The sequence below is a fragment of the Anolis sagrei genome, chromosome 2, assembly GCF_037176765.1.
Source record: "Anolis sagrei isolate rAnoSag1 chromosome 2, rAnoSag1.mat, whole genome shotgun sequence".
Taxonomy (NCBI): domain Eukaryota; kingdom Metazoa; phylum Chordata; class Lepidosauria; order Squamata; family Dactyloidae; genus Anolis; species Anolis sagrei.
The window spans coordinates 94,020,188-94,042,200 of record NC_090022.1 but is presented as its reverse complement, the minus strand read 5'-3'; the positions used below and the strand labels follow the sequence as shown (position 1 = coordinate 94,042,200).

Below are 22,013 nucleotides of genomic sequence, written 5' to 3'. Positions count from 1 at the left end.
TCCATCTCAGTAGCACAACTCCTCTCCACTGGCAGAACAGCATTTCTATCCTATCCAAAACTCTTTGTCACTCTTTTTCTGCATTCAGACTTGCCTTGTGGAAACAACCAAAATATACATGTTTCATGTTTGTTTATTTGAAAGGGCAACAGTTTCAATATCACTAAAAGAGTCAACTCAAGATGCATTATGAATTACTTTTCCACTTCAGGCTTTCTGTTTCTCTTTTTTGCAGGGGGACTACATGGGGAGAAAAAGCAATTAATATTATCTGCATTGTCCTATGCACATTTAAGTCCAACTGACCTCACTTCTTCTCATTAGACATGTATAGGACTGTGTAGTTCAACTGTGAACTTGAGAAACAATAGCCTGTTGTAGGGTGCCCAATTCCAAGAAATAACAGTGTTCCTGTATCTTTCAGACTTTCATAAAAAGAAGTATCAACACATTTAACTGTCTTTTGTCTTGCATGACCAGCAGAACCTGTGAACACATCCTCTTCTACAGTAATGTTAAAAAATCTAGGAGCTCTGTGCTTTTTTGCATGCAGTCTCAGTACATGCCTAAGAACAAACTTTTCATGATCAGGAAAGAAAACTACCTGTAAGAAAATACAACATAAATATCAACCATATCCCCAAAATCCCCATTTGGGTTTTTTTCCCCTCTGTGAGACAACAGCACTTCTCTGCAACCTTCATGTTATCCTTTCTATCACGCAATAGAACCGCATATCCACATTCAAATAAGAGTAAACATTATCAAAGTCAGATTAAACAACCATTTTCCCTTCATACTGCTTATTCTATTTTCAACTACAGAAAAGTGAAAGGATTAAAATACAATGACCTCTATATATGCGTTTAAAAAATCTTAACTGTAATTAAAGGTTTTTTCCAACTTTGGTATAGCCGCATGTAAAGCTAAAATACAAAGAGGCAAATGTGGAATTTTTGTTTTGTAAAGAACTGAAATACTGTCAAATTTCTCCAACTTGTTAATATTCCTCTTGACTGACAAATAAAATATTTTATAAAAAATTTTCTGCTTTATTCTAATATGTGATTGATAAAGAGTTGTTCAGAAAAGATTGCCTATGTTACATCAGGTTGATTTGGTCTTTTTCTAAAAATGACCAAAGGAACATTAGAATCTGAGGTTCATTTGAGAAAGCTCTAATGTCATTAAAAGAGCTAGGTTGTAATGGTTTAAACACGTTTTTTCTTAAATTGACAATAGTAATAGCGCAATAGTAATAGTTAAGAAATTACTACAGTATTTTTACACATTTTAATTTTTAAAAACAAAACTGGATGCATTTTAATGTATTTTTAAATGAAAATAAATCTTTAGCTTTAGCTTCCTACCTTTTTGAGCAAGAAAAGAAAAGAAAAGAGGAGGGGGAATCTCCAGAGTTAGGGATCACTAAGGTCCAACAGGTGTATGTTAAAGCAGTGGTTCTCAACCTGTCGGTCCCCAGGTGTTTTGGCCTACAAGTCCCAAAAATCCCAGCTAGTTTACCAGCAGTTAGGATTTCTGGGAGTTGAAGGCCAAAACATCTGGGACCCACAGGTTGAGGAACTGTTGTTTTCAAGGATGTAAAGCTGAACATTGTGACACTGAACTATCAGAATTCATGTTTGTTTCTGTCCTTTCTTCAGTAAGTGGGCATACTTACTTTTCCCACATCCTTACAACAATGCTGTTGAGGTGAATTGGGCTGAGACACAGTAACTAGTCCAATATTACCTTGTGAGGTGAAGAAACAGTAACTTTTAAGTCCTTGTCCAACCCTAACCATTCCACTGTAATGCAAACTTCCTACAGCAGGAGAAACACACAATGCAAGGAGTGGGGTTGGAGACAGTGCCTCAAGTGTTCAAACAAACAAAATTTGTGGGGGGGAAACTACCAAAACTATATTTTATTATATCATAAATATAGTATGATATATGGCCATATGTATATAATAGTATACATATGTATATAATAGTTGGCCTGCCTTCTCCCTAAAACATTGAGCAGAAATATCACTTTGTAGTGATCTTTTAATGATCTACTTGATATAGCCTCAGCTTCTCTATTGGGGGAAAGCTGTATGTGAAATAGATAGATCTTCTGCTTAATGTGGTAATTGGTGGGTAACAGGATTTTATAAAGACTTTTGACAGAGGAAAGATACCAAAATATGAATATCTCATCTGCATTCTCAGTAAAGCTGTTCTCTCAATCATGGACCCTTTGGCTGACCCTCACTCATGATTTTTGCCCAAAACTTCCAAATTACAGAGTCGCAAAATCGTGTTCTTTCAGTTTTTTGCTTGAACAGATTTTGTACTGACTGATGTACTGTACTGGCAAGAAACCTAGAAGCAGGTGAAATCCCTTTCCCTCTCAGCAACATTGGAATACTGAACTGGGAGCTCACGAAGCAAGAGCCACAATTTTCAATACAGAGTCTAGAGTGCCACCTGCTGAATAAAAGTACTCAAGGATATTTCACTGTATTTACCTATGTAACTTAAAATTCAGTGAACCTTTCAGGTCCCATTTATCGAATTACTAACTCAGAAGAGAGTAGAAGGCATGAGTCAACGGAATGTAAGGAGGGAAGGAAGGAACCAGACTGAGGCCACAGCAAAGTATGGCTGGGGACAGCTTGTAGAATCATAAAGTTGGAAATCACAAGGGCCATCCAATCCATTCCCCTGCCATTAAGGAATACACAATCAAAGCACTCCCTACAGATGGCCATCCAGCCTCTGCTTAAAAACCTCCAGAGGAGACTGCTACACTCTGAGGCAGCAGCATATTCCACTGTCAAACAGCTCTAATTGCCAGGAAGTTCCTCCTAATGTATAGGTAAAATCTCTTTTCCTGCAATTTGAATTGGTTACTCCTTGTCTAAGGTCAGTGTGCATGTACAGTGTACAATTAATGCAGCATGATGCCACTTTAATTATCATGGTTCAATGCTAAGGTATCATGGGAGCTGTAGTTTGGTGAGGCATCAGCACTTTGGCAGAGCAGGTCAAAGTCCTATGAACCCACAGCATTGAGCCATGACAGCTTAAGTGGTGTCAAACTATTAATTTTACATTGTAGATCAGGCATGGGCAAACTTGGGCCCTCCAAGGGTTTTGGACTTCACCTCCCACAATTTCTAACAGCCTCAGGCCCCTTCGTTTTCCCCCTCAGCCGCTTAAGTGAAAGGGAAAAGAACAGGGCCTGAGGTTGTTAGGAATGGTGGGATTTGAAGTCCAAAACACCTGGAGGGCCCAAGTTTGCTCATGCCTGTTGTAGATGCATCCTAAGTTTCTGGAGTAGTAGAAAACAAATGTCTGTATCTTCAAAAGGACAGCCTTTCAAATATTGAAACATGGCTCTCACGTCACCTCTTAACTTCCTGTCTAAACATACTCCCAGCTAAACATGGAACTTTCTTTCATGGCTTCCAATACTTCATGGAATTAATCTGGAAGACTCTAATTAACCGTTAACTAAACATATTCCCAGTCCGGTACAGAGGTATGGACATTGGGCTGGGACTCTGGAAGAGTGGGGCTTGGGTCCCCACTTGGCCACAAGGCCCACTGGATGCCCTTGGGCAAATCAGTCACACTCTCTCACCCTCAAAGGCCCCTTCAACACTATCCTTATGTCCCAGAATCTGATCCCAGATTATCTGCTTATCCCAGATTTTTTAGGCAATCCTTCGTAGTCTAAGGATGATGGTCCTCCAAGTCTGGTGTCTTGGCAGTGGATTTGTAGGTGGCTGTGAAGCCTTATTCTTGATCTGCATGTTCTCCTGCAGTGAGGACATCGGTTTCCAGGAGGAAGGTGGTCCCAGTCAGGGTTGGCTTGATGGGCCATCCTCTTGGCACGCTTCTCCCTTTCCCCCTCAATTTGTGCCTCTTTGAATTCTGCAGCACTGCTGGTCACAGCTGACCTCCAGTTAGAGCGCTCAAGGACCAGGGCTTCCCAGTTCTCGGTGTTTAAGCCCATATTTAAATCTTTTTTCCTATCCACCAATGTTACATTTCTCATTCTTGAGTTGGGAGTAGAGTAACTGCTTTGGGAGACGGTGATCGGGCATTTGGACAATGTGGCCAGTTCAGCAGAGTTGATGAAGCAGCGGCCAGAGTATATGGCAATGGAGACTCAAATAGTCCAGTTCAAAGCAGATAACCCGGGGTCCGATCTTGGGACATAAGGACAGTGTAGAAGAGGCCTGGACAAACCCTGTGAGAGGGTTGCTACAGGCTGGAAATACCATATTTGCATTTGTTTTTCCTACTACATTCCCTTCTCTCTCTCTACAAACTGGGCTGAAGACATTATCTAAACATGTCCCCTCCAGTGCAGCTGTTTCATTTCAGGCTCTTGTTCAAATAGAGCTTGATAACGTATGCTGAAAGAGAAACACATCAACAACACTGTTAGGTGCTGACTGTTCAGTTCAGGGAAATATAGTTTCATAGGGGGGAAAGTACTGAGGGAAGAAACTGAACCAAAAGAAGGCCTTCGAAAGGCCTCACTCTCTCCTCAGAGCAGGGGGCGGGACTAAAGAGTGAGCAGGCCAGCAAGTGGTCGTCTCTGTGCATGCCAATCCAATTCTGCCTGGCGATTGGTGGCAGCGGCTGCCTGTCATTGTCCCTCTACCCCCCCCCCCAAGAATCAAGATGAGGGAACTGAAGTACAAAAGAAGTGTAGCTTTTGGGAGGCGAGGGGAAGTAGTTGGGGTGTTTCTATAAGGGCACGGCCTGTAAGGATGTGGCCTCAGTATCCTCCAGGCAATATAGAAACTGATCTTGGAAGCTAAGCAGGGCCAGCCCTGGTTAGTACCTGGATGGGAGACCAAGATTTCAGAGGAAGGAATGGGGAAAATCACCTCGAGGCATTATGACAAGAGGTGTTAACAAACACGCACAGGGTGCATAATCCTAAACCTGATTTTACAGTGACATATAAAGCAGGTTGAAGCCATTATATGGTTAGTGTAGACCAGGTCTGGGCTAACTTGGGCCCTTCGGGTGTTTTGGACTCCAACTCCCACCATTCCTAACAGCCTCAGGCCCTTTCCTTTTCCCCCTCAGCCGCTTAAGCGCTTAAGTGGGGAAAAGGAAAGGGCCTGAGGCTGTTAGGAATGGTGGGAGTTGGAGTCCAAAACACCCGAAGGGCCCAAGTTAGCCCAGGCCTAGTGTAGAGTTCTATAACGCAGTTCACTGAGTATTTTACACTGACCATATAATGCAGTTTCAATATATAGCTTTGTAGATGGGGCCTGCACAAATTGATACTTAGTTGTTCTCCTCTTCTTGAGTGGTGGATTAGGGGAGAGCCCTCCCTTTCAATTTTAGGCTCCGGATAATCACTTTAAACACAGATTTGGGAGGGTAAATTACTGACAGCAACTGATCTGCCAATAATGAGGCCCTGTCCTTGCTCAGGTGTATATAATGTGAGGCAATCAATCGATCTTAATCCCTGCTCCTGGGTTTTCCAGCACAAAATATCAAGGTTCCTTGCTGCTATAGTTTGGCTTTCCTTAGGTAGACCTGGAAATGAGTACCTGATCCAATTCTTTGGTCAACAACCATAGCATTAATATGTCAGGAGGGCATTTTGAGGTCTGTATCTGTAGAACAACTTTAAATTGGTTTAATGGTAACCCTTACTCTTCCGAGTTCCTTGTTTATGCTTAGTGTTCTTAGGAAGAAGGATGTCTTGTCTTGTTTCTGGAACACATTAGACTAAACCCTAAATTTCATTTCTATAGATCAGTTTGGAATACTGTCACCGTCCATGATTTTGGAATACAGGTCCCATAGTCAAATCCAAAACATCTGGAAGGGCAACGTTTCCAGATAATTTACTAAGATAATGTATTCTCATTAAAAAGAAAAGGTAAGAAATAATAAATCTGAGACAAACTGGTTTATATTTGCACAAACATTTGTATATATGAATCTGTTCTTTAGATGGCATGAGTATTTAACCACAGATACTATTGAGCTAAATACCGTAATTCACCAGATCCTGTCTGATATTGGAAGCAAAGCAGGACAGCCCTGGTTAGTCCTTGGATGGGAGCCCATCAGGGAAGATCAAGCACTATAAACTGTTTCAGAGAAGCAGTCGAACCCACCTCTGAGAATTCCTTGCCTAAGAAAACTGGGAATTTCACAGCATTGCCATAAATCAACAGGTAACTTGAAAGCACGCATACAAACTTTGAAGCCTGGTTACTGTTGTGAGGGTGGGAAAGAGCATATTAAGATACAAAACCATGCAAATTGTGACCTTGACAGTAATTCTTCAAGGTCTTTCAAGTAGCTTATCTATTATTATTAATGTATGAAACTGATACCAGTTTCCTTGGAGTCAAAACTCTTGAGGAGTTTTGTTGTATGTGTAGTTAAGAAATCTTGTATATTAATAATACTGGAATGCCAATAATAATAATAATAATGCTGCAAGAAGATCGCACAGACAGACAACAAGCAGAGGCACAACACCATTGCTCAGATGATTCATTGGAACCTGTGCCACAAATACCATCTGCCTGCAACAAAGAACTGGTGAGATCACAAGCCGGAAAAAGTTACAGAAAACGAACATGTCAAACTCCTCTGGGACTTCCACATTCAGACAGACAGAGTTCTGGAGTACAATACTCCTGACCTCACAATCATGTTAAAAAACAAAGTATGGATTGTCGATGTTGCAATCCCAGGTGATAGCAGGATTGAAGAGAAACAACTGGAAAAGCTGACAGGATATGAGGATTTAAAGATCAAACTGCAAAGACTCTGGCACAAGCCAGTAAAGGTGGTCCCAGTGGTGATCAGCACACAGGGTGCAGTGCCTAAAGACCTTGGCCTGCACTTAAACACAATCGGCGCTGACAAAATTACTATCTGCCAGCTGCAGAAGGCCACCTTACTGGGATCTGCATGCATTATTCGCCGATACATCACACAGTCCTAGACACTTGGGAAGTGTCCGACATGTGATCCAATACAATAGCCAGCAGAGTGATCTTGTCTGCTGTGGACTCATCTTGTTGTGTTTCAAATAATAATAATAAATCTTTATTTATACCCCACCACCATCTCCCCAAAGGGACTCGGGGCGGCTCACAGAAGCACTCCAAGTGCTGCGTATAAACAACAATATACACAGTGACATAAACATAAAAACAACAAAGCACGTAAAATCCTAACTAATAAAATTGTAAGAACTGTAAAAAATAAAAATAATAAAATTTCCTAAAATGCAATAGAACCTCCAAATAACTCTGGCTATCTGCAGTAACAAAGAAATCATTTTATCTGTTCATACCTTTGCTAGTGGATTGAAATAGTTATATCCCAGTGCAGCTGCTTTGTCTTTCCAATCATCCTTGTTTAGGAACCATTCCTTGCAGGTCAGAGGCTGTATGTTCAGGAAGAGTGAAATGCTTTACTACTGCTTTGGGGGTGTTGTTCGTTCTAATATTGAATTCTTTTCAATTTTCTTGTTGCAAAGAGACTGCTCTGGTTGTGTTCTGACCCCCCACTCCCCCCTTTCTTTTCTCTTTGTAGGCAACCTTTCTCTAGAAGGGGAAAATACAGAAGATGGACTGGGTGAAGCTGCGATCCTATTCCCGGAAGAGGCCGGCCCAAAAGAATATACACTGGGGTTCTCCCTTGCCAGGGGTGACAACACCTGCTGCTGGAAACAGAAGGAATGCTCCAGCCAAAGGCACTCACATGAGCCTAGGCCTACACCTTAAACCTAAACTGGAATCTCATGGCAAAAGTAATAATTCATAACTTGTCTTTCCCTGTCACTGTCGTTTGGGTCTTGAGACAATGTAATAAGGGTTATAACTTAGTACAAATAGTTTTATTTGTAAACAGAAACCCTCTTTGTAACAATGAAGGGGTGAAAATGTAATCCTCTTGCACTCAAAATTCAACACTTTGTGAAACTGGTCGTAGGCAAGGTGTTAATGAGTTTGAAGTTGCTGTGAGCAAAATAACTTCTAAAGTTATTTTAAAAAATGTTACAGGTATAAAATGAAATCATCGTCACTTTTATTTCTCAGTATGTATTACAGAAGGTCAGTCTCTAGACTCTGTGGCGCATAATATGGAATGTAGCTTACATTACACAGCATTTATTTTGCATGCAGTTTCTATCTCACAGGTCAAAGTATTGCTTATGAAGTGGTTTGAAAGATCCTTTCCTGAGTCTCTGGAGAGTCGTTGCTTCTGAAGAGTAAACTGTGACTAAGAGATGAATAGGTTGTCCTAGAATACCATGTGTTTCTATGGACTAGAAGATAACAGTTTGTTTCAGTGTTAGAACTGCCTCTGTTATTGCTACTTCTTTAAGAAACAGAATACCTTATTTCAAGGGTAGGGAACTTTTGGTTCAAAGAAGTTTGGGCTTTCAAAGCTCAGAAATCCCAGCCAGTGTGGCCAATCTTTAATGACTGACATTGGAAGAGATAGTACAAGACAGAACCCACCCTATCCCTGCCATTCAAGGCCACAGTCCAGAGGGCCACAGGATTAAATTTTTTTGTCTTTGGGACTTTTGCAACACAATACTCCAAAGTGCTCACTGGGACTTCTTCCTTGGTGTGTTCATCCATGATTGCCAGTTTAAGGTTCCTTGCTGAATTATTACCTGAGACATTGGTCTTTTTTAAGCTGCAGGCTGCCTTGAGTCTCACTATTAGAAAAAAGGACATGGAAATTTTCAGACAGAGAGAAATGGCAAGTGTTTATCAGCAAACTGGTCCTGTACAAACTTTATAGCAAAAAGCCACACCCATTGGACAGCTATCCATTACTCTAGGATTGGAGTAGTCCACTTAATGCTCTCAAGATATATTGGATTGGGATTCTGAGAATCCATGATTATTGGTTATGGTATCTGGAACATAGGAGTTGTAGTCCCAAACACCATAAAGGATTACTACGTTACCTATCCCAAGGTATTTGGGATTTGAATGATAGATGTTTACAAATTTGGGAATATACAGTCAGTCCTCCACACTAGCTGAGGGTAGGAGCATAGGACTCTCATGAAAGTGAAAAAATGTAAATTAAAAAAACTTTTTTTAAACCTGAGAGACCACCTGTCTAAGAATATCTGGTTGTCAAGCACATCTTTATGGCCAACTTCCACCTGTGGTTAACAGTGGAATTGCATTGGAATATCTAGAGTTTCTTACAGAGGTGTTCTTTCTAGGTATCTCTAGGTGCTCCAGCATGATCAATTTTGAGTTGAAGTTTACCACAGAGTCACACTGGAGGGCCTAAAGATTCCTAGAGAGAGCATTTAAATCTAATTTATGAACAATCCAATCTGCAAATGCCAAACCTGCAAAAGTAGAGGGTTGAGTGTCATATCTGTGACATGAGTGATATGCCCTGGCCATGTTTGAGTTGCAGGAACCTATTAGTTGCAAGATGAGGTTAACCTTCTGCATCTTTCTAGTTCATCTATCTTCCTTCGCTCAGTCTTCCTTATGGTCCAGCTCTCACATCTGTAGGTTACTACGGGGAATACCATTGCTTTACACTAACAAACCATAAATCACCTGATAATGTGGTGCTTCAACATTTTTTAATATGGGGAAGATCTTATAACATGACACGCATTTATGTAATTATTTCCCTAAAGAAACAGAGAGGAGGAAAGGTCACTATTTGATGATTATTTCATTTCAAGAATACTTTGGGGCCAATGTTTAAAGCTCTTATAACTCAGTGTTCCACAATGCACTCATCATAAACTGAAATGAATTAAACTGAATTGCCAGAAGAGGGAGCTTTCCCCCATTTGATCCAGTAAGTGAGGAGCAGCCACCAGGAGATCTGTTGTTTTTTTTCAAAAAAGAAAAATACTGAATAAACAGTATATATAAAACCTGATGTCTATGAAAGCATGTAAAGGAAAAGGTGTTGCAAATGTCCAGAGAGATGGTATCTAAAGAGAAAGATCTTGCAGTCCATACAGATGAAATTTCAAGTTGTGTTCTTGTTAGATATAGTAACAATCCCATTCTAATTTTCCTCCTAGACTTTCCTTTGCTTACTCCCTTTAATTGTTGGGATAAGTTGACCCTTCCTTTTGTAGAATAATCATAAATTTACTGACTTTGAAGAGAATCACTGAAGCCAGAGCAATATGTTTCTCTAGGACTAAAGGACAGCATTCTCCACTTTTTGACATTGGTCAGTTTATGATCCCTCCAACTTCCTAGTAAAAACATCGTGGCAAGTTAAAAAAACAAAACAAAACAAAAAAACAAGCTTGGTTCCATCTATTAAGCTTCTCCTCCCTGCCAGAAAAGCTGCTTATAAGAACTTTGTAACCAGAGATCAGAAACTTAATTTCAAATAATAATGAGTAACAGTTACTGCTCCAAGCACTCAATAGTTAACTAACGTTATAAACACAATTCTTTAAAAGTAGCATCTGTTGTTGGAATAATTGATCTATGTTCGCCCTAGAAAAAGTATGAATGAATCAGGTTGAAGTACCAAATACAAATGTGTGATTCTTTTCTCAATGACTGAGTGAAACTCTTCTCTTCTCTCTCTCTTAGGCGATCCCTTGTAGTCCGAGAATGATGGTCCTCCAAGTTCAGTGTCCTGGGGGTGGGTTCGTAGGTGGCTGTGGAGCCCTATTCTTGACCTGCATCTTCTCCCACAGTGAGGGCATTGGTTTCCAGGTGGGAGGCGGTCTCGGTCGGGGTTAGCTTGACACGCCTTCCTCTTGGCACGTTTCTCTCTTTCACCCTCTATTCCTGCCTCTTCAAATTCTGCAGCACTGCTGGTCACAGCTGACCTCCAGCTGGAGCGCTCAAGGGTCCAGGGCTTCTCAGTTTTCAGTGTCTATTCCAGAGTTTTTAAGGTTGGCTTTGAGCCCATCTTTAAATCTTTTGTCCTGTCCACCAACATTCCGTTCTTGAGTTCGGAGCAGAGCAACTGCTTTGGGAGATGGTGGTCGGGCTACATACCCACAAAAGGAGCGAAATTATTCTGTGTTAATTTACAATCATGACAGTCTGCTGTTACCCCCATATACCTTTGTAACCGCCGTGAGTCGCCCTAGGGCTGAGAACGGCGGTCAACAAATGCAGTAAATAAATAAATAAATAATAAATAAATAATATACCTTTCATCCAATCCAATGTCTTTTTTCATGTCTTTTAGATGCCAGTAACTGTCTTAGCAGAAGCATGCCTCAGTTAGCAAAGCCTCTGACAATGAATGCCCTTTTTACATTTTTTGTGTGTGTACCCAGTTCCTCCTTGCCTCATCTTTTGTCTAGCTCGGCATATTTTAGAAGGGCTGGACAAACAGATTTTTAGGATCAGGTTGCAGAATCACACCTGCAGTAAGCAATACAATAAGCAAGTATTGAGTTGGAAAAAAGCAATAATCTTTATTTTGTTGTATGTGCCTGTCTACAGACAAGGCAAACAGCAGCTGCCTCCAGAATGCTTTACTGATGTGTGAAAAACAGTACAAAGAGAAAAAGGGAGAGCATACAAGCCTGCCTCATTTTTTGATGCTGTTGTATGTCTTCAAGACATTTCTAAGTTATGGTGATTCTATCATGTGGGGGGGGGGGTGGCAAGTTTTATTGGGGGGAGGGGATGTCATTGCCTTCCTCTGAGGCTGAAAGTGTGTGACTTCCCCAAGTTCACCCAGTTTCCATGGCTGAGTAGGGGGATTCAAACTCTGGTCTTCAAAGGTCCTAATCAGATGCTCAGCACACACTGGCTTTCTCCTCAGTTTCCTGCATATTAAAAAGTCATAGTTCTTTAGATTTATCCACTAAAATAGATGTAAAAAGTAGAAGTTGGAGAAAGAAAAAAATCACCCTTGGATTCATTTTGGAAGAACTCTTCATGTGGTCTTCTTATGCAGAGCTTTCTTGGTTTGGCTGTTTCATTTCACTTGTACACATTCGTTTTGGATACAATTTTGTGGAAACATACTCAATTGTTCTTTGTTGAAGTGTAGGGGCATGTCACTATTCTTTCTGTGTTATTTCTGCCTCTGGTACTGTATGTTCTGTTAGAAAAGAAATGCTCTGGGACACATCTATTTGGTTAACTGAAGTATCCTTGTCCTGATCTTCGTAAGCCACTCTGAGAGCATTTTCTGGCCAAAGAGCTGCATTAAAATACTTTTAAAAATAATAATCTAAGAATTACATACTTTTGGAACTGTGTGAGAAAGAGAGAGGAGGAGGATAGAAGGATGATAGGCAAAATGGAGATTACTTCCTTACCATTTCTGTGAATGAATTTATTGCTTTCAGTTAAGTTAAACTTATAACATTGTAGACCTCAAAACTGCAAACTTTTCCTATTCCTTGATAAGATGAGGGTTTAATAAATGTCCATTTTCCCCATAGGACTCAATAGAAATGCAATTACAAAAGCATTACCAAATATTCATGAAAATTCAGAGGTAACCCAGACGAATTGTCATTCATCTGACCAAAGGTATAGTATAACACCATACTAAGTATTGCATTGTTTGTTCAAAAGGTGGTTGATCAAGAAATTTGTCATATAAGTTTAAATTATTGTTAATTACATTAGTATGCATAATGTGGATATAATGGACATTTGCATGAATTCTTTATCTGTTTTCAACAATTCCCCAGAATCAACATGATAACATGAGGTCTATTTTTAGTCTGACTTTGATCAGACCCATTGAGTCCATTAAACTTAAGTGCCAACTTACCAAGTCAACACTCTGCTCTAGTTGTGACCAATTTAGTAAGATGGTGTGCATTGAGTGGATTAAATTCCAAATTAAGAGCAGTCACATTTTGTTTTAAATGCCCAACAAAAAAAACAGTCCCATAATTGTGGTGTATTCTTCTCTAAACAACGTTTATTCTTTAAAAATGAAAACAGGAGTATGGACGTGAATAAAGATATCAGTGACATGGACAAGACTGTGGCAAAGGTAGGGATCTTAAAGCTGTTTGAGGCCCTTGACCAATGCTCAAAAATGCTTATTTTGATTCTGAAGTCCCAAAAAAGGATGCTAGCATGATAGTGCATTCCTGCTTATGTTTTTTGGCATGCGGAATAAGAGATAATATATAGCTACCATTATAAGTAAAAATGAATAATTTTATCATATCTGGATTAAAATTCTCTTTTAAATTGATCTACATTTTATGGTACCAAATTCCATGGTCTATTATGTATTTGTATTACAAACTCCAGGAACACATATTTATTCCCAACTAAGGAACCCACCACTTCTACTCCATTGATCAGATCCGCACTGTTGTTTAGGTTCAGATCCAGAATAGCTGATCCCCTTGTTGCCTCTTCTACCTTCTGTACAATGAAATAATTTGCAAGGCAAGTCAGGAATTTGTTGGACTTTGTACTCTTGGCAAAGCTTGTTTACCAAAAAATATCAGATTAGTTGAAATCCCCCATTGCTATTATATATCTTCTTTCTGCATGTTTGGTCATCTGAGCAAGGAAGGCTTCACCCAGTTCTTCCATCTGTCTTGACTGTCTGTAGTAGACCCCAACAGCTCCATCTTTATCAGTCCTTAATATTTATCCAGATGCTCTCAACCTAGTTTCCAGGATTCAAGTTTTGCATCTCTTCACATGTGTAAACATTTTTATCATATAATGTTACTCCACTCCCTCTCCTGTTTGGTCTATTTCTCTGAAATAGGCCATACTTCTCCATTACTACATTCCAATTATAGTAATTATCCCTCCAGGTTTCAGTTATGCCAATTACATCATAACTGTTTTGTTGTGCTAGGAGTTCCAGCTCATTTATTTCACATGCTCTGGGCATTAGTGTAAAGACATCTAAGCCAGTGGGACATTCCCCTTTTCTTTTTATTTGAGATTATTGCCCCCTCCCTGCTTGGTGCTGGTTGTGTTTGTCCAACCCTCTCTTTAGCCTTTTGTTTGTTTAGTTTGGGCCTTGATAAACTACTGTTCCCAAGGGTAATTTCACCCTCCCCTACAAAACCTAGTTTAAAGTCTACCTGATCAGGATTGCCAGTCTCTGAGCAAAAACATTTGTTCCTACTTCTGTGAGGTGCAACCCATCCTGTACCAGTAGGCTATCTTCCTAGAAAAACAGTCCATGGTCCAGGAAGTCAAATAATTCTTCCTGACATCATCTGCAGAGACAGTTATTCACCTCTTGATTTCAATACAACCTTAAACAAGATACCCATTATATTTTTGCAAACTGGCTAGTAAAATCTGAGATAGACAATGCAATTCAAGGCTGCATCAATAAGAGCAGGAGTCCTCAAACCTTTTAAACAGAGGGCCAGGTCACAGTCCCTCAAACTGTTGGAGGCTGGATTATAATTTGAAAAAAATGAATGAATTCCTATGCACACTGCACATATCTTATTTGTAGTGCAAAAAAACCCCCTTAAAAACAATATACAATAATTAAAATGAAGAACACTTAAAAATATAAACTTATTAGTATTTCAATGGGAAGTGTGGGCTTGCTTTTGACTAATGAGATATGATTGTTGTTGTTGTGGTGGTGTGCTTTCAGGTAGTTTCAGACTTATGTTCACCCTGAGTGAGGGCCGGATAAATGACCTTGGAGGGCCGTATCCGGCCCCCGGGCTTTAGTTTGAGAACCCCTGAATAAGAGCATAGTGTCTAGGGAAGTTATAATTCCACTCTATTCTGCTTTGGTCAGACCTCATCTGGAATACTGTGTCCATTGCAATTCAAGAAGGATATTGACAAGCTGGAACATGTCTAGAAAAGGATTATCTAAATGACCAAAGGTCTGCAAACCATGACCTGTGATGATTGAATTTATAACTTTGCAAAACAATTCTGTTGTTAAAGAAAGCATCTTTACAAAATACTATTTTGTTTTCTGTATGGTGAAAAGTGTTTGGAACACAACATGCATTGACTGCATTTTTCATTGTTGCCTTCAGGATTCTTCATATCTAAATACTGCAAGTAAAAAGAGCTCAAGAGATAGTGAAACCACTTCAGGTGAGTCAACCTAACTATGTTGGGATCAAAAACACTTTCCTTTCAAAAATGTGCTAAAGAGTTGGCAAATCATCCTGCTAAGCAGCCATTAAAGAGGTTCCATATCTCAACTTTGTGGCCTACCTTGCTGTTTTTCCTTGTTGAGAATCAATTTATATGTCAGTGTACTTGTTCACCCTTGCATGCAAGACGAAGAGAGCAAAAGAGGTGAATTCCTGGATGAATCTAGAAATAGCAGTGAGTGTGTTCTAAGCAGCATGTGTCAAATGCTTAAGTTTCAAGTTGGTGCTGACAAAGTTAGTTCAGGTAGTGTACCTAAGTATTTATTATATCTGAGATGTCATAATATTCAAGCAGATACTCAAGACAGGCTGCAAACTAGACATATCAGCTAACAACATCGGTAGGTTATGGATTGAATTTCAGTCCTGTTACCAGTGACTTGAACCAGCTGCCTGGTATCCTGCTGAATCAGAAAGAACATTCCAATATCCTGTTTATTGCTTTCTAGTTAAGGTCCCATTTAAAAGCAGACAATGAAGGAAGGTCAAGGAATTGTTTTTCATTAACTGGCTGATTTGGTCTGGTTAGTTAGTTGTTGCTGTTTATTGTCATTAATATTTTTCTTCTATTCAATGGCATTTTATAGTTTTGTGTGTGTGTGTGTGCGTGCAGATTACTTTGAAGGTGCTTTCTCCCTGGAAATGTGCTATATAAACATTTAATAAATTTTGAAATTACTAAAGCATGATGAATTATGTATGAATCTTAAACCCTTTTGTATACAAAGTCTGTTGCACATATAATTCTATATATAATTCTTTAAGTAGCAACTGGAGGTAAGAACAAGATCAAGAACAATAATTCATTCCAAAGAAAATGTATTTTCTATAAGCATGTTCAAAAAGGGGAGGGGGGGGATAAAGTAAGAGAGAGTGAGGAGGGGCCCTTTTACACTGACATGTCTGGAACTCCAGATCAGGCCCATATGGCACCTTTACAGGGACTCCCTCAACAGCCTCAGAGGTGGCAAGGAGGTCCTACTGCCCAGCCCTGTTGAACATGATTCCGCACCAATGAATCCCTACTTTTCTCCTGCTGAATTTTCTGGTGTGTGGGGCGGCGGCGGGGGGGGGGGGGGGGGGGAGGGGAATCAGGATGCAACATTTATTCCTATGGAATCATTTCTCCTAGGGCCAATAGTAGGATTTCCCCACTGACCATGATGAAGAAGTTTAACCTTATTTTCCCCTGCAGTAGAAATCCACATCCTGATTCCCCCCTTTCCCTTTTTATTCCATTAAAAACTATCAGATACAGAAAATGCATATATTATATGCCTCCATGTTTGATATACGTGCCTTTTGGGGAAAATTGGTAATTTGCCAAAACTGATAGTTTTATATTGCACAATGCTTTGATTATTTTGTCTTAAATCCTAGGAACGACTTTACCCACAGGTGTTTCAGATTTCTTGCTGGACTGTTTGGATGTGGATTCTCTGGTGTGCTCCAGTACAGGATCTAGCGGTTGTACAAGTAGCTACTCATCACCTGAAATATTCAGAGATGAAGAAGGTTTAGTTATACACTACTTACATTCTGTGTAAAGGAGGAATCTAGTTGAAATCATGTGACTACATCTATATTTTTATATTTTCAAATTAAAATATAACATTTGCATGGTCAGTTGGATCATCTGATAAGCACTGGCCTAACAAATTTACCCAGTTTCTCTTAAATTAAGGGAAGAGTGCTCCTTTAAGCAAAGTCATGATGGATGGGTTCATGGGATCTCTCTATTCTTGAGCATGTAGATCAGGCATTTTTTAAAACTCAGTTGTATTTTCTAATTTTCAAGCATTGGAGAAACTCCGATATGCATTGACTGATGAACAATAGCTTCGATTTTTTGTGTGTGGAAGCAGGGATAGTAGTGTTTATATGTTGTATATGCAGATCAACGTGTTTGCTGTAGCTGTTGTTCTAGAGACATTAGTGCATGGTTATATTTTAATGCTGTTGAACTTCATTAATTAAGAAAAATGGTGATAATCATATTATGTCCTGTGTTCAAAAGAAAGCAGTACTATTCCTGAAGGACCATGTCTTCAATGCAAAAATTCAACTCTCTTGGAAACAAGCAAAGCTCTCAACATAGGCAAGATGCCACACCTGCCAAATCTGTCAAAGATAGCAGGTAATTGAAAAATGTGATTTATGACAGTATGTCAGGAGCTGAATTCTGCTGCTCTCAAGGACATCATAAATCTTCTCTGTGACATCTTGAGTCCAGCAGGGGGTGTTGGGGAAGAGGCTTCAGAACATATGGGTAGACTCATTTCAGTGGGAAAATTGGGAAAGGGGCTCTGAACAGGAAGATCAATAGAAACCAAGAGTTGTTGGCCGAAATCGCAATTAGCTACTTCCTTTAGTTGTAGACATCTGAGCAATTAAAGCCAACCCAAAATAACTTTTGTGAGTGGTCTTTGTTGCTGGCTAGATTCTGCAGGGACTTACATAATATATGTCTGTCTTATTGAAGGTTGAACTTAAATGATCAGAAGAAAAAATGGTGCTCCCATCATTTTGTATGGCAGAGATGGATGAGTTTGAAGGGAAAATGAGCTTCTCAGCCTGCCCTCTTTTGGAAATCCTGTTGGAGAGGCTTTCCTATGTCCATCTGTGGCTGAGATCCAGCTAGATTGGATGTACAAGACTTTTCTTCTGACTTGCACCCTCACCCCACCATCCTGGAAAAGGGGGATCTGTGGCTCCAATTCTCACAGGCATCCAGTTCAATGCTTTGCCAGGCAGGAATACACAATCAAAGCACTCCTGACAGATAGGCATCCAGTCTCTGCTTTAAAACCTGCAGAGAAGGAGACTCCACCAAACTCTGAGATTTATGCTGCATGTAGGCATCTGTTCTCCAGGTTAAGGATTTTATGTGGCAGACTCTTACCTGTCTAAGCACCTCCAATTTGCCTGTATGGCTATGTTTCACTTATACACTGCTTGTGCAATTATATGTTTTTACTTCATATTAACTATCTTGAGTAGAACAAACACATTGTCCTTCTGCTTTCCTGATTTTTCCCAAGCATTTGTCTAAAAAATCATTAATTTTATGATGGGAACTGGACAACCTGTAAGCAAGGGAACTACTAATCCCTATCAACCTTTGATCAGGGAAGCAATGTCCTGAATTCCCAGATCCATGTATTCTAATCAGTGCTGTTTGGACTAAAACAAGGGATTTGTTGCTATGTGTCTTCAGGACATTTCTGACTTATGGTGACCCTAAAGCAAATCCTAAAGCAAACCTATCATATGGTTTTTCTGGCAAGATTTTGCTCTAAGGTTGAGAGGAAAGTGTGACTTACCTAAAGCCACCCTTAAGGCTTTCATGGCCAAATGGGGATTCAAAGTCTGATCTCCAGAGTCATAATCCAATACTCGAACCACTACACTACACTGGCTCCTGTAAGTCAGGGATGTCATCAGTTTGATATTTTATTAAACTTATATTTTGTTGAACTGTTTATTGCTTTTTTCTGTTCTTAACCAAATGTATCTGTTGAATTTCCTCTCCATTGTAGGAAGTCAAGACCAGAGTATTATAAGGTAATATATAATATGTAAACCATTTATGCATTGCTGTTTTTAAAATGGCATGAAGATCTCCCTGTCATGCTGATAGCCTTCACCAACATAACAGTAGAAATCCCAACCAGTTTACCAGCTGTTAGGATTTCAGGGAGTTGAAGGTCAAAACATCTTGGGATTCACAGTTTGAGAACCACTGGTCTAAGCAACCTTACTCCTAGTACACCAAATTCCCAATAAAAACTGTATTGGATTGTGTGTGCACACTGCTGTGCAGGTATATCATGTAATGGATAAACTATTGATTAAATCTAATTTATTCTCTCGTCTTCATCTGGAGATTAGTGCTGTAAAAACTAACTACTCAGCTCTGTTTGTGTGAGTCCAGTATAAAGGATCTCATCTGATGGAGTGAGCTTAGCATCCTAGGATGCTTTCACATCGCCTAATGCACGGAGTCCCACACTGGATATCACATGACATTGTGTGAGTTCCAGCAAAGGCTCTGCCCCAATCAGGGTGAAAACATAACTGGACGCCTTCCCCAACAAGCAGGATGCTTCATCTGACTTTTATGATGAGGCCTAAAGACTGTATTGCTTCATTCATTATTCTGGAACTACCCATCCTTGTCTTTTCCGGATGTCTGAGAATGTATTTTGGATTTCCCTTTATCTCATAATTTGCGGACTTGTGATCAAAATTCTTCAGTTAGACTACTTCACCCAATTGTCTTCCCATGATAATGCACTTCATTTATTTATTATGTCAGGAGCGAACCAAACAGTTGTATTGTATTTTTTTTTTTAAAAAAAACACAAGGTTTGCAAACTTTCCATTCTATGCACTGACAATTGTTCCATATAAACTTGGTATTCTAAAATTCTGGATGCCTGTGTGTACAGAAATCGTGAGTGTTGTCATGGTGGTGTAACTTCTTCCACCATCTCCAAAGTCATTTCAGACATGTAGCAGATGCAGTCATCCCCTTACAGAAGGCATTATCCAGCTTGATGCATCCCTGGGAATACAGGCAGAGCATTTTATTAATCCAAAATTAATCATATGAATTGGCCTGATAATTAACCACCTTCTATATTCACTGAATAGAAAATGTTAGATACGAGATCTTAAAACAGGGACAATTGTTATGAGTGGTTAAGAATCTACTTATGTTTTAAAGTTCTTGAATGGTTTGAAAGAAGCTAATGTCTTAGTTTTTCATCAGGAGTAGATCATCTGAACAGAAACTGCATTCTGGGCTGAGAACTGGTTCAGCTGTAGTAGCAGGTAACTAATATTCAAAATAAGCCAACTGCTTTGTGCAAATAAGCAACACAACTAGTAATCCATTTTTCTACATATGCTGTTGAAACAGCATCATGTCACAGGACCTATATGTGGTGGTTTCCTCATACATACCCATCTTTGCAAAGGTTTGGAAAGCAGCTTTACTATTAAAATTATCATAATGAAAATAACCTCTTTACCTCTTCCTGTGTATTGCCTCATGGTCTTCAGTGGAACTTGTGTACACATCCTTTCTTGTAATTCTGGTGCAATATCCTTTAAACTGTGCAAAGTGTCCCACCTCTCTCCCTCTCCCTGATATACATATTACATATTACTCTTGGAACATATTCATGCTTGCATGAATCCAGGCTTTGTGTATTTATCAATTTCTGTTTTTGTTCTAATAAATATGCACATAGATATGTATTGAAATTTGGTAGATTTGTTTCCTCTCAAAAGGCAGCTCATAAGACTAAATAAAGTACAACTGAAACATATAACAATTGATTTTTTTTTAACAAAACCAATCAATTACAATGTGATTTAACTACAATTTAAAATGAGGGAACAAAGCATTCATATGGTAAGAAGCCCTCTTTCAGCAACCAATCACTTACTAAAAGCCCAAAGTCACCAGACTCTGAGAACTTTGAGGTAGTCTGTATGACCCATTTATAGCACTCATGCAACAATGCAAGTAATAATCATCATATGAAGAAATCAACACCTAGTGGTCCGAATTTTAAGGTAATCTAAAATCATGTGCCCTTCCATCCAAGACAGTGGCCTCTATATCATGCCACTGCATTGCATCTGGGCTCATATTTCATTTTGGCACAAGATTTCTCATGTAATACCTTCATGTGCCTCATCACAGTTTTTTTGGATGGATTGCTGAGCATAGCATATAAATGCCAGTGTGAGTAAAAGTGAATGTATGAGTCTGCACTTTATAGTAAGCTTTGAGACATTCAGTCTCCTAGGACCATTTACTATGAAATGACTCCAAACGACATATGATTGTGTTTTAGTGGTTAAAACACTAGCAAGCATCTGAAATTATTAAAATGAACAAAAACTTCTAGTAGGTGCCTTGAAGATGCTTCTGGCTTACGATGCCCCTCTCCTATAGTTATTTCAACAATATTCATTCAGAGTAGAGTTGCTGTGTCTTTCTCTAAGGCTCAGAAGGCTATCTGTATACAAAATCAACCAGTGGGTTTCTTAGACTAAGTGAAGGTTCGAACACTCTCTCTTGGAGTCCTAGTCCAGAACTCAAACTACTACTTATATTCTCACAGGCTTCCTATAGTGATAATTAACATTCCTGATATAAAAAAAGGAATTTACAGGAAAAACTTTTTTGTGCCAATACAAAATAGAAATAAAAATGACCAATTAAATGTCTGAATGTCTCCCTCTTTGAAAAAAATCATTTCCTCTAAGAAGATCCATAGAATGCAAAAAAGAATATTTTGCTCTGAGCTAGGCAATAGAGTTTTTAGTAAGTTGCTTTAATTTTGTTATTCTCTCTGGGGGAAAAATATTTTGCAATGATTTATAATTCCAACCTCTGAGCACATACAGAGCATTTTTAATTTCCACTGATCAGCTTCATTCTGACCGTCCCCTTCCCCCGAATTAATGAAGATAGAACATCTGGTGCCCTGTACCATTTTTTTTCCTAGAATTTAAACACACATATGTCACCTGAGCAACTACACCATTTATGAATGGAGAACCCAAACTTTCCCAAAATCAGTCCGGTTATTTCCCCATCCACACCTCCTGTTCAGCATTTTTTCACACAAATTCCTTCTGAAATCTTTGCCATAGGCAGACACCTCATTTCATCACCATTACAGGAGATCAACTGTGCTAAATAACTAACAAATTTGTTTGCAGCACCAGGTTTTTCTTTAGAAAAATTCATTAACAAATTCTTTTGCTCCCTAAATGGAAGTCACTCTGGGATCTATGCTAATCTTTCCATAGACTAGCTGTGCTATCCCCCCCCCCCCCCACCTTACTAATTTTATAGTTTGTCCAGAGAA

The 22,013-nt window shown here is 39.4% G+C and overlaps 1 protein-coding gene across 1 annotated transcript in view; it reads left to right on the top strand.

The window, feature by feature from the left end:
* The first annotated feature begins 7,622 nt into the window (after positions 1-7,622).
* MEIKIN (meiotic kinetochore factor) overlaps positions 7,623-22,013 on the top strand; it is a 28,642-nt gene continuing 14,251 nt past the window's right edge. The window contains exons 1-8 of the mRNA XM_067465547.1: positions 7,623-7,806; positions 12,436-12,526; positions 12,950-13,001; positions 14,998-15,058; positions 16,501-16,635; positions 17,138-17,257; positions 18,660-18,684; positions 19,895-19,956. Coding sequence (XP_067321648.1) covers positions 7,623-7,806; positions 12,436-12,526; positions 12,950-13,001; positions 14,998-15,058; positions 16,501-16,635; positions 17,138-17,257; positions 18,660-18,684; positions 19,895-19,956 — 730 coding nt within the window. The remainder of the gene's footprint in view (positions 7,807-12,435; positions 12,527-12,949; positions 13,002-14,997; positions 15,059-16,500; positions 16,636-17,137; positions 17,258-18,659; positions 18,685-19,894; positions 19,957-22,013) is intronic.